We start from the raw sequence: 12,961 nt of genomic DNA on the forward strand, positions 1-12,961 counted from the left end.
TTTCTGTTATATCCTTTTAGAATTAACAGGTAGTCTATTAAGTAAATGTTTTCCTGAGTTCTGTGAACTGCTCCAGCAAATTAATTGAATCTGAAGAGGGGGTCTTGGGAACCTCCCAGCTCCAGCCGGTTGGTCAGAAGCACTGGTAACAACCTGGGCTTGTGATTAGTGTCTGAAGTGTGTGTGGGGGGGCAGTCTATTGGAACTGAGGCCTTAACCTGTGAGATTTGACGCTATCTCCAGGTAGTGTCAGAATTGACTCAATTGCTTGGGGGCATTGGAAAAACACATGTCATAGTAATCAAATAAAGATTTTATTTCAAAGCCAATTACTTATGTAGTTCCTGAGACTTAATTGTAGCTGGCTGGTCTGCATGGACTAATGAATGAAATACATGTGATGAAACACCAGCGTCTACTGTAAAAGAGTTTGAACACCTCAATAAATCAGTTAACTCTCATTGGCAATTAAGGGGTACAAGAAAAAGGTGTCTCCTTTACTTAAATCACCATGATCCACTGAATCACGTTCTGCCTGGTTTTCTGGGAAAGGTCTGACTATTCGGCCAGTCTAGTCAGTGGTAATTTACAGTTCTGTACTTTGACTGAGGCCAATATCAGGCAAATGAAGAGACCCCCATTGAACACATATACTCAATGACAAGAAAACAAATATTGGTTGATTTTTTTTAATGTTCATTATATAAAAGCCTACGTTTCAGGGAACTCAAACTTTGCTTTCTTAAGTTGAGTCTCTTTGGGTGGTTTCCATATATCATCATAAAACCAAATTTCCGATGGATATTTTCCTTTTTTCCCTAAAAAGTCATTAATTCTTCATATCCAGAGTCAGAAGGTGCTCTTGGGGGCATGCTGGATTTATCCTTATAACTCTGAGGCAGGAAGAGCACACTCTAGAAGAAACAAAATATGTCAGTTCTTCAGACATCACTCAGGTTCAACCATATATATCTTGATGCCATTTCCACCAAACCTCATACTTGGAACTCTTAGCTATTCCAAGATGAGTATTATATGTCATTAAGTTCTTTAAATAATTACTATTTATTAGCCTTGTATTCAGTCTGCTAACTCTAATAAAATTTTGGATAAATCAAAACTTTTTAATTTTTGAAGACATGAGTCCATGATGCTGGTAAGGTGGTGTCTCATGGACTTTTAGTCAACATTTTTGAAAGTGTTTTTTAAGAGTAAAAAAAATTTAAGATCACAAGAAGGAAAAATCAGAGAATAGGATATTTATCGAATCCAATCACATTTGCGAATGCCCTTCACCAAGTCAAGACTGTAAGGAAACTAGTGGCTGTAGTAGACAGTGTTCCTGCCTAGAAGAGAGGCAAACCAAGTTCCACTGAGCTGAGCACAGGCAAACTCATAGCATAATTCTGGACAAGTCATTTAACTTCCTAGGTTTCTGCATTTACAAAAATGGGAAGATTGAACCAGTTGATTTCTCAGATTCAACTGTCTTCCCACTCAGTGAATCTTCAGCTGGTCAGCTACTCAATTGCCATCTGTTTTTCCTCATCCAACTGTCTTCCACCACCACCAAACCACCTCCTATGTATATCTCATGACACACATTTGACTGTCCCTTCTGCCACTCTTGATGACATGGCTCAACACAGACTAGAAATGGAGACACACCAGGTAAGACTCAGGAGCCCGTTCATACACTCACCCCAGGGAAGTCAGAGTGAGCCTGCTTCCACCAAACCACAGCAGCGAGCACAGCTAGGCAGAATTCTAGCACTGTACAAATCAGCATTATAGACATGGTTCCCTGAAATGTAGGAAATATGAGGTTGGTGGTGCTTGAGTCAACTGAAGCCTTCATGCCTTGTTGAGAGGTGATGGTAGAGATGAAGACTGTCTCAACCATCAGAGAATGAAGTAAGGACACCATGAGGAAGAGAACACTGCTCTTTCCAAGACTAGCAATTGGCTCAAATGAATTCCTTTTTCTCATTTATTTCCTTGAGAGGAAGAGGAGGGATGAGCAGTAACTAAATCACTAGCCCCCTTTATACACCGTGTTCTTACCTCTCTGAGGTATAGCTAAATCTGATCACGTTGTCCACTCAGTGAGGAAGCAGAGTGGTGTAATAATACCCAGAACTGAGAAGCAACAGCTCCCATTCTAGTTTCACCTTTATTGCTTAGTGCTGTGTGAACCTGAGCAGGTCTCTACTTCTCTAGCTTCTATGTCCTCATTTATCAAACATGCATAATGATAGTTCCTTCTCAGAGATTTGTGAGAATCAATGAGATTTTAACTGTGAAAGTTCGTTATAAAATTCAAAATGAACATCCAATTCTGTATATCCAAACTCCTTTGGATGGGCTTCTATTAGCCAAACTCCACAGTTTTCCTTCCTCCAATAACAATAGTCATTATCAGTTAACATTCTCCATCTTCCTATATTTCTAATTTAATAAATCAACCTCTGTAAGTTATAATGAAAACAACACAATGTTGCTTTCGTGCCTGATCTATACTGCGCATCACTTTGGTAACTGGAAGGAGAAACCCTGACCTTCAAATCTCATATTTCCTAGTCTCCATTTCTCAGTGCTGGGCCTGATGTCTGCTCAGACCAAATTAATTCCCCACTGCACATACATACATGTTTCCTTGTTGACATTTCCTGATCACTTGGGTCTTCCTGCCATCTGCATCTTTCTTAATTCACTACTCCATGTACCAAGATTGTCAGTTTGACAAACTCATATTTTATGCCTCTAATAATAGAATCAATTTGATTAGTAAGAAACTCTATCAATGAGTTTCAGTTTTTCATCATCAACCTTGCTTGACATTTACTCTTCCATTCCACCCAATTAGTAATTATGTAATCCCATAGCCTAACCCCTTTATCTCAGTCGTGTAGCCCCCTCTCCTTTACACAGCCTTGGCCTTCTCCCAGATGCTCAAGCCAGAAAGAATAAGAGAGGTTTTCAAGAGAAGGGAATATAAGTAGTCACAGCTTTCAGAAACCTTATAAGATTGGAATGTCCTGTATAAAAATACTTACAGCCAGAATAGTTTTGGCCTTGAGGCAGTCATTATTTTCATATAAGCTATGATAGTAAGAATAATCCCGTTCAGTTGGTATATGCTGTTTGTCCAAGACACACGTCCAAAAGGCAGGACCCAAAGAAGCCAGTATGACAGAAAGGAGGATGAAACCCACCAGAGCTGATAGAGAGCTCAGAATGTTTGCAGCTAGGCTGCTCTGAACCTGAAAAAGAAATGTTGCGTAATGATCACTCTTAATGAGCAACACATGTCTCAACCTCTTTGCCAGTGCATTGCAAAAATTTATTTTCCTATCTCTATCTCTTAGGAAGTCTAGGATTGATAGACCTAAACCCAGTGCCTACCAACATCTCTGAACTTAAAAGGTAAATCTTGGCTAAGTGAAAGAATAAGTGAAATGTTCCCCCCTATGCAGGACTTCAGTAGAGTAACAGAGAATATTGCTTTTCCTAAATTCTTTATCCTGGACTGACAGCAGGGGTCCATGAAGCTATGCCTGCAAAATCCCCAAGAGAGTGTGACCAAAGGCAGGTGTGGTTTCTCTCTCCCCAGACTCATTCAGAAACCCCTCGTGGAAGTATGGGCCACACAGAGAAGTCAGGCAAAGCAAGTCACACCTCCTTGCACACAACCTCTCTTATAATCACACACACCTAAAAATAAGTATGGAGACACAGTTCTCAGTCTCAGGAGGGCCCTAGAGTCTGGACAGATACATGGTTGGCCACATCCAGGGCCATCTAGGTATGGATGGCTGTAGGCAGAGTTCTAGACTCAGGCCCAAGGATGGTGTAACGTGTGAGCAGAAGTGTGAGGTAGAAGAACGAGTTTGGAGTGGATGTCAGGAGAAGTCACAGTGATAGTTTTGCCTCTGACTTTCCTAGCTTTCTTGAATATTCAGTTCCTCAGTTTCATTTCCCACTCTGGGTCTCATTTCTACATTTAAGAAGGGAGGGGAATAAATATACTGATCTCAGAAATGGCTTCCCTTCTACCCCAACTCACAGAGGGGGAATTGAGCCAGGACCATTCTGAAAGCTGTAGTTATAGATAGATGTGGTCCAGGACACACCCAATAGCCATAAATTGGAATATTAGTTAATCCCATCTAGTCCCCTCTTCTTTTAAGCACTCAGTAATTGTAGCTTTGGGGGCACAGTAGAGGATAGGTGGGGCATTTTTCTTCTTCAAACACCAGTTCTCCAAAATAATGACTAAAGCATGTTTCTGGGCCTTCTGATAGCCAGCAACATCCATGATGCCTGGAGTATATATTTCTTCAAATAATTTAGGTTTGTTCTGGGAGAGCCCTCTTCTTCAACCTCAAAAAGGGCTGGTATAATGTGTGACAACAGTAGAATTCAATACAAGATAGATGACTCTGGTGAGCCTGAGCTTGCCCTAAGATCTCATCTTGTATCCTTGTGCTTGCTGCCATATTCACTGTGATATCGTTCTTTTCTAGAGTAAGAGCCCTATATGCTTCCCCTAGAAACATTATTCTCATACTGTGCTATTCCATATGGTTTTCACTGGCCACACAGGCTACTTATATTTAAAATAAACTTAAATGAAAGTTAAAATTCAGTTCCTCAATTGCACTAGCCACCTTTCAAGTTATCAATAGCCACGTGGGACTATCATATTGGACAGGATGGCTATTGTATTTCCATCCTCACAGAAAGTTCTATTGGACAGCACTGGTCTAGTTGTTTTGAGTGTAAGGGAGGGTTCCAAATAATCACCTCTAATTGTAATGAAAGAAAGAGAGAGATTGTCATTGTTCAGAGCATTCTTCCTAACTTCTTGCTGCCTTTGAGAGAGATTTATAGCCAGAGCTTCCAAATTGAGTTTCTCTGCTACTATGTTAAATGGCATTCTCACACATGACACCCAACATCAAACTACTCCAGGGATATAAGATTGAGTGGAGACTTGGTGAACCTTTACAGATTAGAAAAGCTTCTCCCTATAATCCAGCTTTCCTCTCCCTGCCACTTCCAATTTGATTTTCCCTGGAAAGCGTTAAAGCAGGCAAAGACATTTTCTTAGCCAATACAATTGACTAATGACAACTTTCAAGATTCAAGAGTTCATACTCAAATCTAACAAAGCATTAGCTTTCAGATCAGATAGATAAAAGAAGGAGAGATAATTCCTCATACTAATGACATTTTGACTGGGTTTTCTCAAAGGTTTTGACAGACAGGTTTAAACAGTGACTCTATAACACATAAACCTCTTTATAACACTGTCAGCTTCTTCATCCTTGAAGACCTAAATTTAAAGGACAGTTACTACCAAAAGGGCATCACATGGAGGCAGAATTTTTCTAGACTGGATTCCTGAGCACTGGTCTAGGATATAATACAATACCCCAAATGTGGACTGTGATTTAAGGTACAGAGCTTGGAGAAACGTGAACTGGGCAGGAATATAGATGAACCCAACCCAACTCCTAACCCTGCCTAATATCTACTCTGAAACTTGGTTTCCGACTCTCCCAAGTGGAGAGATTGACCTTGAAGAGTTCTCCCCAAGTTTCACTTCCATCCATCAAGTTGTGGGTTATGGTTCTCATACTCACCAAAGGCTTAGTGGACTTTTTCTCTGTGATGATTGATAGAGATCCAGAGATGACAAACTGCTCAGAATAGAGAGAAAATGACCCGGTAATTTTCCATACACAGATATAGCTACAATGTTATTATCATAGTGTTTATGGAAAACTCCTATGGGAAAAGCCCTGAGACTCAATGACCAATGATGAAAGACCCAAGTAAATACTTAGATACAGCCTTTTGCCCATAGAGTATTCAGAAAAGCACAAGGAAAGGCAGATATGAGTAGGAATCTATCCCAATAATAAAAAAAAAAGGGCCTTGGAAACCAGGAAAGAAGTTTCTTTTCAAATGAGAGAAGAAAGTTTTGGAGTCAGATGTTATCTAGAAAAGAACACGAAAGCAATGGTATGGAAAAAGAGAAGAATAGGGGAAGCTGACAAATATGGGAGGACAGAGATGTACATTTTAAATTAGTGGCTCCAGTGACTAGGGTATAATGGTAATTGAGAAAAGAGAAAGTGTGAAGCTGGATGGCAGAAAACCTTTACGGCTACATCCAGAAAATCAAACATATGGTTTTCACTCTCTAGAGTATTCAAAAGCTAATAGATTTGGGGCAGCTAAGTAACAGAAAATCTTTTGACAATGGAAAAATGGCACGGAACAAAGAGAAGAGAAAATTTGTAGTTCCAGTGGTCCCAGCATTAAGGGGGACATTTAGGTCTTCCTAAACAAATCCTGGGTCTTCAAAATTGGACAAATGCTTCTCCAAATATGGACTCAGTGACTTAGTGCTTAGTGATTTGCTTCCAAAAGCAGAGTATGAAAAGAGGAGGGAGGAAAGTAACTTTACAGTGGAGAAGACTGGCAAAAACTGTCTCAGCCACATGATCAAGGTTAACTTCATCAGTGACAAATCATGTTGATAGTGCGTACCCTTGAAATGAATTGATGATAATGACACTTCACCTCTGTCGTCTTCCACCTAAAAATCCATCACCATAGTCTAAACATGAGAGAAACATCAGATGGACCAAAATTTAGGGATATTCTACAAAAATCATGTCAGTGCTACTCAAAACTATCAAAGTCATCAAGGACAAGGAAAGTCTGAGAAAGTCTAGAGGAACCTGTGGAGATATAATGACTAAATGCAGTATCTTTGACAGGATCATAGAACAGAATAAAGACCTTTGGGGAAAAGTTGTGAAATCCAAATAAAGTGTTGACTTTAGTTAATAAAAGAAGACAAAAGGACCAGTTAAAGAAAAAGGTGGACTTTGGGATGCATCAGATAGAGAAACAAGTGTAGAAAGGCAAATGATAGCTACTAAGTTGTGAGAAGCTGACAGAAAAACTGTGAAAGAAAAAGTTAATTGTGAGAAAGACTCATCCACTTTAATCTAGAAGAAATATGTTCTGTGAGAAAAGAACCACTGAGGTCCTCTTGATGCCACAGATTTGAAGCTATTTCAGAGGAATTTCCAGGCCATCACTAAAGCACAGACATTGGCTCAGTATGCCCTGGGTGCCCCTAAATGCAACAAAAAGCATTTTCAAAGTGTTTGGAGATGAAAATGCTCCTTCCTCCATGATTCCCACAGATACGTGTGGGTTTCTCTGTAAGTGCGCGATGTCTTTCATTGGTGCTCAGTTTACTGTATAGAAAGTTCCTGCCCAACTTTACTTTACTTCACGGATTTTTACCTAAACCTGGAGAGAAGCCACCTGCCTCATCATAGCTCAAGATGATGGAGTGAAAAGTAAGATGATCTCCAAAAGAAATGATTATTTTGAGTCAGCTATGAACTAGATTTAAAATCAGGTGACTTCTGCCCTCCCACCACACTCAATTCTTCCCTGGACTACACACAGAAGAGAAGAAGTTCTACCATTGACCCCTTGCTCCTGGCAGACAGAAACATAGCAAGGTGACGTGAAGAGCCTAAACTACTGGCTTCGTCCTCCCACTTCCATCCCATGTTGCCCTCCTAAGGATCTCTACTCACACACAAGGCTCCTATGAATGGGTAAGCAGCCTTCAACAGAATAGAAAACGCTTGGGTAAAATGCTGAGAGAAGGAAGCCGATGCCAAAATAATTCCCAAACTCAACACCATCATCCCACACAGGATCTGGATAGTCTGTTGGAAGAAGTGAGATGGAAGATTAAAATCAGCACTTGTAAAGATCTCTTCATTTCTTCCACGGTGCTCACCTTCTGCAGGATCCCAGCGAGGATAATGTCACTGTAAAAGTTCTGGAGTGAGAACTGTGAAAAGATATTTTGGAGTAGATGCCGTTGTGCCACAGAAAACTACTGCCTTGGACCATCTGGCAGGTACTCAGCGAGCCTTCAGGCGTTTCTGCCTCTCTGCCCTTGTCTGCTCACGACCCTTCTCTCAGCTCATAATGAGTGTTAGAATCTGTTTTCCCTGGCTCTCCAATTCCATTGCTACTAACTTTCCTTCTACCTCTTACAGGAACAGGGAACTTCTGAATGCCCTCACACTCTCTTGAGCACTGGCGAGGGAGGAAGCTCCTCCTTACATCCCCCAGACCCCACTGGACACAACAACATAGAGTCTTGTCCTCTTTAGTTTGCATTCCTATAGCTGAGGATTCTGAAGTTCTATATTATGAGGTAAAGTTTTCTTCCTTGACATCCACCTCAGACATTTATAGCTCTATAAATATTTACCAAGCAATTTTCTAAACCATAAGTCATATGAGCCTCACAGTAGCCACATGATTGTATATTTTAGGCAAGGCAATCAGTCCTACTAGATTCTGAAACCTGGTCAAATGGGTTGCCTCACCTCAGATCATACACCTGCAGAGACAAGTCTAGGAAGCAGAACTCTATATTTTCTTCCCAGTCCTAGATATACCCTTTCCTTCCCTCCTCCCTTCACTCTTAAAGAATTTCTTTAATAAATCATGCATGAAATGAGGGAAACAAACAAGAAGTAAATATCATTTCTGTTCTCAAAAGGGAAGGAGAAAAGAGGAGAAGGAAGTTCATTTTTTCCTGTAAGTTGTAGTGAGGGGAAAACTCCCTTCAAAAAATCAGTCAGATTATTAAGCATGCAATAGGTGAACACACAGAAAAAAATGTATATAAAATACATAATTATTTACCACCGTTTCTTTTATAAAATATATATAGATGGGCAGCTTTTTGTATGCCAATTACACCTCAATAAAGTGTTCTTTTGGGGCCGGCCCGGTAGCACAGCAAAGTTCTAACATTCCACTTCTGCGGCCCAGGGTTCGCTGGTTTGGTTCCAGGTGTGTGTGGACCTACTCACTGCTTGTCAAGCCATGCTGCGGCAGGCATCCCACATATAAATTAGAGGAAGTTAGCTCAGGGCCAATCTTCCTCAGCAAAAAGAGGAAGATTAGCAGCAGACGTTAGCTCAGGGCTACTCTTCCTGAAAAAAAAAAAAAAGAAAGTGCTTTTTAAAAAAATTTCTTTTTCTATGCAGTGGGCTGGCCCCATGGCTGAATGGTTGGGATTCTGTGGGCTCCACTTTGGCAGCCCGGATTGGTGGGTTCAGATCCCGAGTGTGGACCTGCTCCATTCATCAGCTATGCTGTGGAGGCATCCCACATACAAAGTGGAGGAAGACTGGCACAGATTTTAGCTCAGGGAAAATCTTTCTCACAAAAATAAAAAAAGAAAGAAAATGTAGAGAAATATTTTATTACTAAAATACAGAAGCAACAACAAAAATCCTCAATTTCTCATATTCAGAATAGGGGAAAAAACATTTTTAATACTATCTTATAGGGAAAAGTTCTGGGGAAGGTTCAGATGGCTCTCTAAGTGGCTTCCTTTGGTCTTCAGATCAACCTGGAGTCCCTCTGGCATAACTTAAGGGTCTTCACACTCACAAGGGATCTCTGTTCCCAAGATATACACAGTTTCTTCCCGTTCTCACTCCTCCGTCCCACTCCAACATGTTCTGAATTGGGCTTACCCCGAGAACTTTGACCTCTGCCTTTAGATGTTTCTTCAGGCTGTCCTGCCTCTTGTTGGTAAGTTTGGGATCCTCTGTTTGGAGGAAGCTGATGCCATTTGGTGTGAGAGCTATGAAGGTCTCATTGGTCTTGGGTTGTGACATCATGATGGTGCTGCCAAGGCTGGAAGAGAAAATAAACTCTGCACTTACAAAATACAGAGCACCAAGGTTTGACTCCTAAAACTGCAAGCCAGTACTTTCCCATTAGCCCAGACTTGACTTGTCCTTTAAGGAAGGAAACTGGTAGTATGGAGTTGTAAAAACCACAAAATCTTGGTTTCATGAATATTTTTCCATAATGTTTGGCACAGTCCATTGATTTTAGGTAATAAACACATCACAGAGAGGCAGCAACATGAATATTGAGAAGCCTTAATGTTCAGAGGCAAGTGGTCACACAAAAATTGCAATATATAGAAATTTCTCTTTCCCCTAATCCTACCTACATCAATTGAATTGCCATATATCTGATGAATTTCACCCTCAAACTCCCCTACCAGTCATGAGATGTAATAAGGGTTCTATTTGCCAACCTTTTCCTAGTTCAGTTCTGTACTGCTCAGACTCTCTAATTCTGCTCATTTTCTTTGGTCTAATAATAATAATATTTATTAGCATTAATCCTAGATATTTTTATCATATTTTACTAGACGTTATCCTGCAGTGTCTTCAATCCTTACAACAACCTGTGTGTGTGTTAGTTAGTTAGTTAATTAGCAAGACCACGTAATATCTAGGGAGACCCAGAATCAAAACATTTACTAGGAACAGAAGTAATACACATTTTGCATATATGCATGGCATAGAGTTAATGTTGAAGAAATATTTGCAGTTATAGTTATGACTCAGGGCTGTTCACACAACTGGGAAGTCGTACAGCCAGTGTTGGACCCTAGCTATCCCTGAAACTGGAGCCTTTGCACAATTCACTAGATCATGCTGCCTCTTCCTCCTTTCCACTTGGCAACAACAGACTGTGTCAGGGTTTACTCAGTGTGGAGAAGCAGCTGTATGCAGTGGTTTGAGAACAGAATTGGAGTCGTAAAACCTAGTTTCAAGGCCTGGATCTTCTACTTGTCAGCCTTAATGAGCAAGATCCAAGATCAGCTTGGATCTCTCTTCACTGCACCATTCTCAGCGTCTGGACTGCAGAGTTTGCCCATGGCCTGAGAACATCTGAAGAGGCAAGAGCTGCCCTCCCATTAATTACACGACCTCAGAGTAGGGCCTCACCAAGACCGTCAGAACACAGCAGAAATGCTTACAACCTGATACGCCTTCCCTTTGCCCATTCTATTTCCAAAATACTCCAGTGTCTCTTAACTTCTCTCAAGGAGCTTCAAATCAAATATCCCCTCTACAGGAATCACAGCAGGGGACTGGTGAGTGAGAAGTCTCCCAGCATTGCCTACCTGTGCCCAAGGATCAGCCCGTTGGTTCCAGCTAAGCTCTCCAAAGCTTCCAGCAAGTTTTAACTCTGGGTTCCTATACAGACCTTTCAGAATTTCTTACTTGTCTTTATCTTTTGAAAGTCACCAGTCCTTCCTTAGTCCAGTGTTTACAGCTACACAGGATGTGATACTTAGAGACTGTCGATTTGTGAAATGTACCCACACTTCCTTTTTTTCTAAACTCCTAGCATCTTCAGAAAAATCACAAGTAGAACCAGCTAATGATTGGGAAGATATGGGAGTCATGGAGCTCTATGTGTGAATTGCTACCTCAATACTTACTAGCTCCTTGTGTTAGACAGGGTGTTTTCTTCTCTCAACTTCAGGTTTCTGATCTGTTAAATAGGGGAATAACATCAACACTGGAGATTTGTTATGAAGATTAGAGAAAGTGTTTACAAAAGGCTTACTGCTTCCAAGGAACATTCAATAATATGTAACTAATAATAGTAATGTTGATTGTAATAGGAATATTGACAAATAATAATATTGAATAATATATAGCTAACCATAGTAAGAATGACTAATGCTTTTCAGGAGCATTCAATAGTATATAGCTGATGATAATAATAGAACACAGAAATATATTTGTTATTTATATATATATTTTCTTTTTTTCCAATTCTTTAGGCTCTGGGCAGGTCAAATATGGCCTTCCAGCACCCACTGCCCCCTAAAGAGTCACCTTCTTCTCTGGTCTCTCTCTTCCTCTAGCAATAGCTCACCGCCTTCCGGAAAAGTTGGGCACCTTCAGGGAAGTGGTGAAACTGGGTAGGGACATAGATGGGGAAGATTCAGCAGGACCTTGCTAAATTCAACAAACTCACCTTGGGACAGTGTTGTGAAACAGAGGTTCCTGTGCCCCTTCAAGCCCTTAGGTGGGTGTTCTTTCGAAGCTGATTTTGATGTATGGGGCAAGAGCACCAGAGTTAGAGCCAGTCACAGCGGCTGAACCACCCCACTCCACAAGCTCCTTCCTTTCCTCGGGGGATGCCAGAAGGAACCTAGGAACAGAGCCTGAACCATCACTGTCACCTCAGGAGGCCATGCTTCTGCACTTAACTCCATACATTAACTCATCTGGTAAAGAAAGGAGTTAAGAAACACCATGAAGGTTGGCTTAATTCTCAGGACCAGAATGACACAGATTACTAAATGCAATCCGCTTGTTTTAAACTTTAGAGATGAGTCTGAAGAGGAAACAAACTTACCCAGAAAGCTGTGGAAGAGCAACAGAAGAACCTCCACCCCCTCTCTCTTGGGTTCTGGCGCCCCCTCTCATCTCCCAAGTCACTTGCTGGCATTTTCCCATCATGCCTTGGCCCTGATCACCATCCCAGCACTCAGTGAAATAGTGAGGTACAGCTCTCCTCCTGGGCTTTGACAAAGAAGGAACCAGCCCTTTAAGGGACAACCACAACCACTTTCTATAACCAATTAAATCTATCAAACCAAGCCAAGATTCCCTATCCAGTCTATTTTTCTGTCTGTACTATAATAATTTTACATGATTTCAGAGAAGTTACAAGGATTGCATGAGATAACACATGTAAGGTACTTAGTACAGAACCCTACAGAGCCGTGACCCACTAGTGGTCTGTTTAATGTCTTTCCTTTACACTTTCCTCATCCAAACTCCCAATACCAATCTCTGCCTTACAAAGCTTCATCTCCCTCCTCCTTTCTTATTTTTATTTTCTTTTCTCGTGGGTTTCAGTAATGTCTGAACAAGAGACTCCTCTCTCTATGCTCTCAGCTTAGACCCTTCCTGCCTCGACCATTTCTTGCTCCCAGAGTCTGAATTCTGCTAACCCAGCTTGGAAGGAAAAGACAAACACAACAATGACACATGCTGATTAA

The 12,961-nt window shown here is 41.0% G+C and overlaps 1 protein-coding gene across 3 annotated transcripts; it reads right to left on the minus strand.

Moving 5' to 3' along the window:
• Positions 1-673: 673 nt before the first annotated feature.
• Positions 674-12,450, minus strand: LOC103553481 (membrane-spanning 4-domains subfamily A member 6A). Of its 3 annotated transcripts, none has more exons than XM_070564021.1 (8): positions 12,313-12,450; positions 11,384-11,436; positions 9,609-9,771; positions 7,635-7,769; positions 5,649-5,705; positions 3,057-3,263; positions 1,703-1,804; positions 674-914 (listed from the first exon to the last, which is right to left on the minus strand). In XM_070564021.1, the coding sequence occupies exons 1-8, from the start codon at positions 12,403-12,405 to the stop codon at positions 819-821; spliced, it is 906 nt and encodes a 301-aa protein (XP_070420122.1). In that variant the 5' UTR covers positions 12,406-12,450; the 3' UTR covers positions 674-818. The 3 variants fall into 3 exon arrangements, with proteins under 3 accessions (XP_070420122.1, XP_070420123.1, XP_008522299.1); XM_070564022.1 differs by lacking the exon at positions 12,313-12,450 and adding an exon at positions 11,929-12,181; XM_008524077.2 differs by lacking the exons at positions 11,384-11,436; positions 12,313-12,450 and adding an exon at positions 11,063-11,263.
• Positions 12,451-12,961: the final 511 nt, after the last annotated feature.

This window comes from Equus przewalskii, chromosome 11 (assembly GCF_037783145.1).
Source record: "Equus przewalskii isolate Varuska chromosome 11, EquPr2, whole genome shotgun sequence".
NCBI classification, from domain to species: Eukaryota; Metazoa; Chordata; class Mammalia; order Perissodactyla; family Equidae; genus Equus; species Equus przewalskii.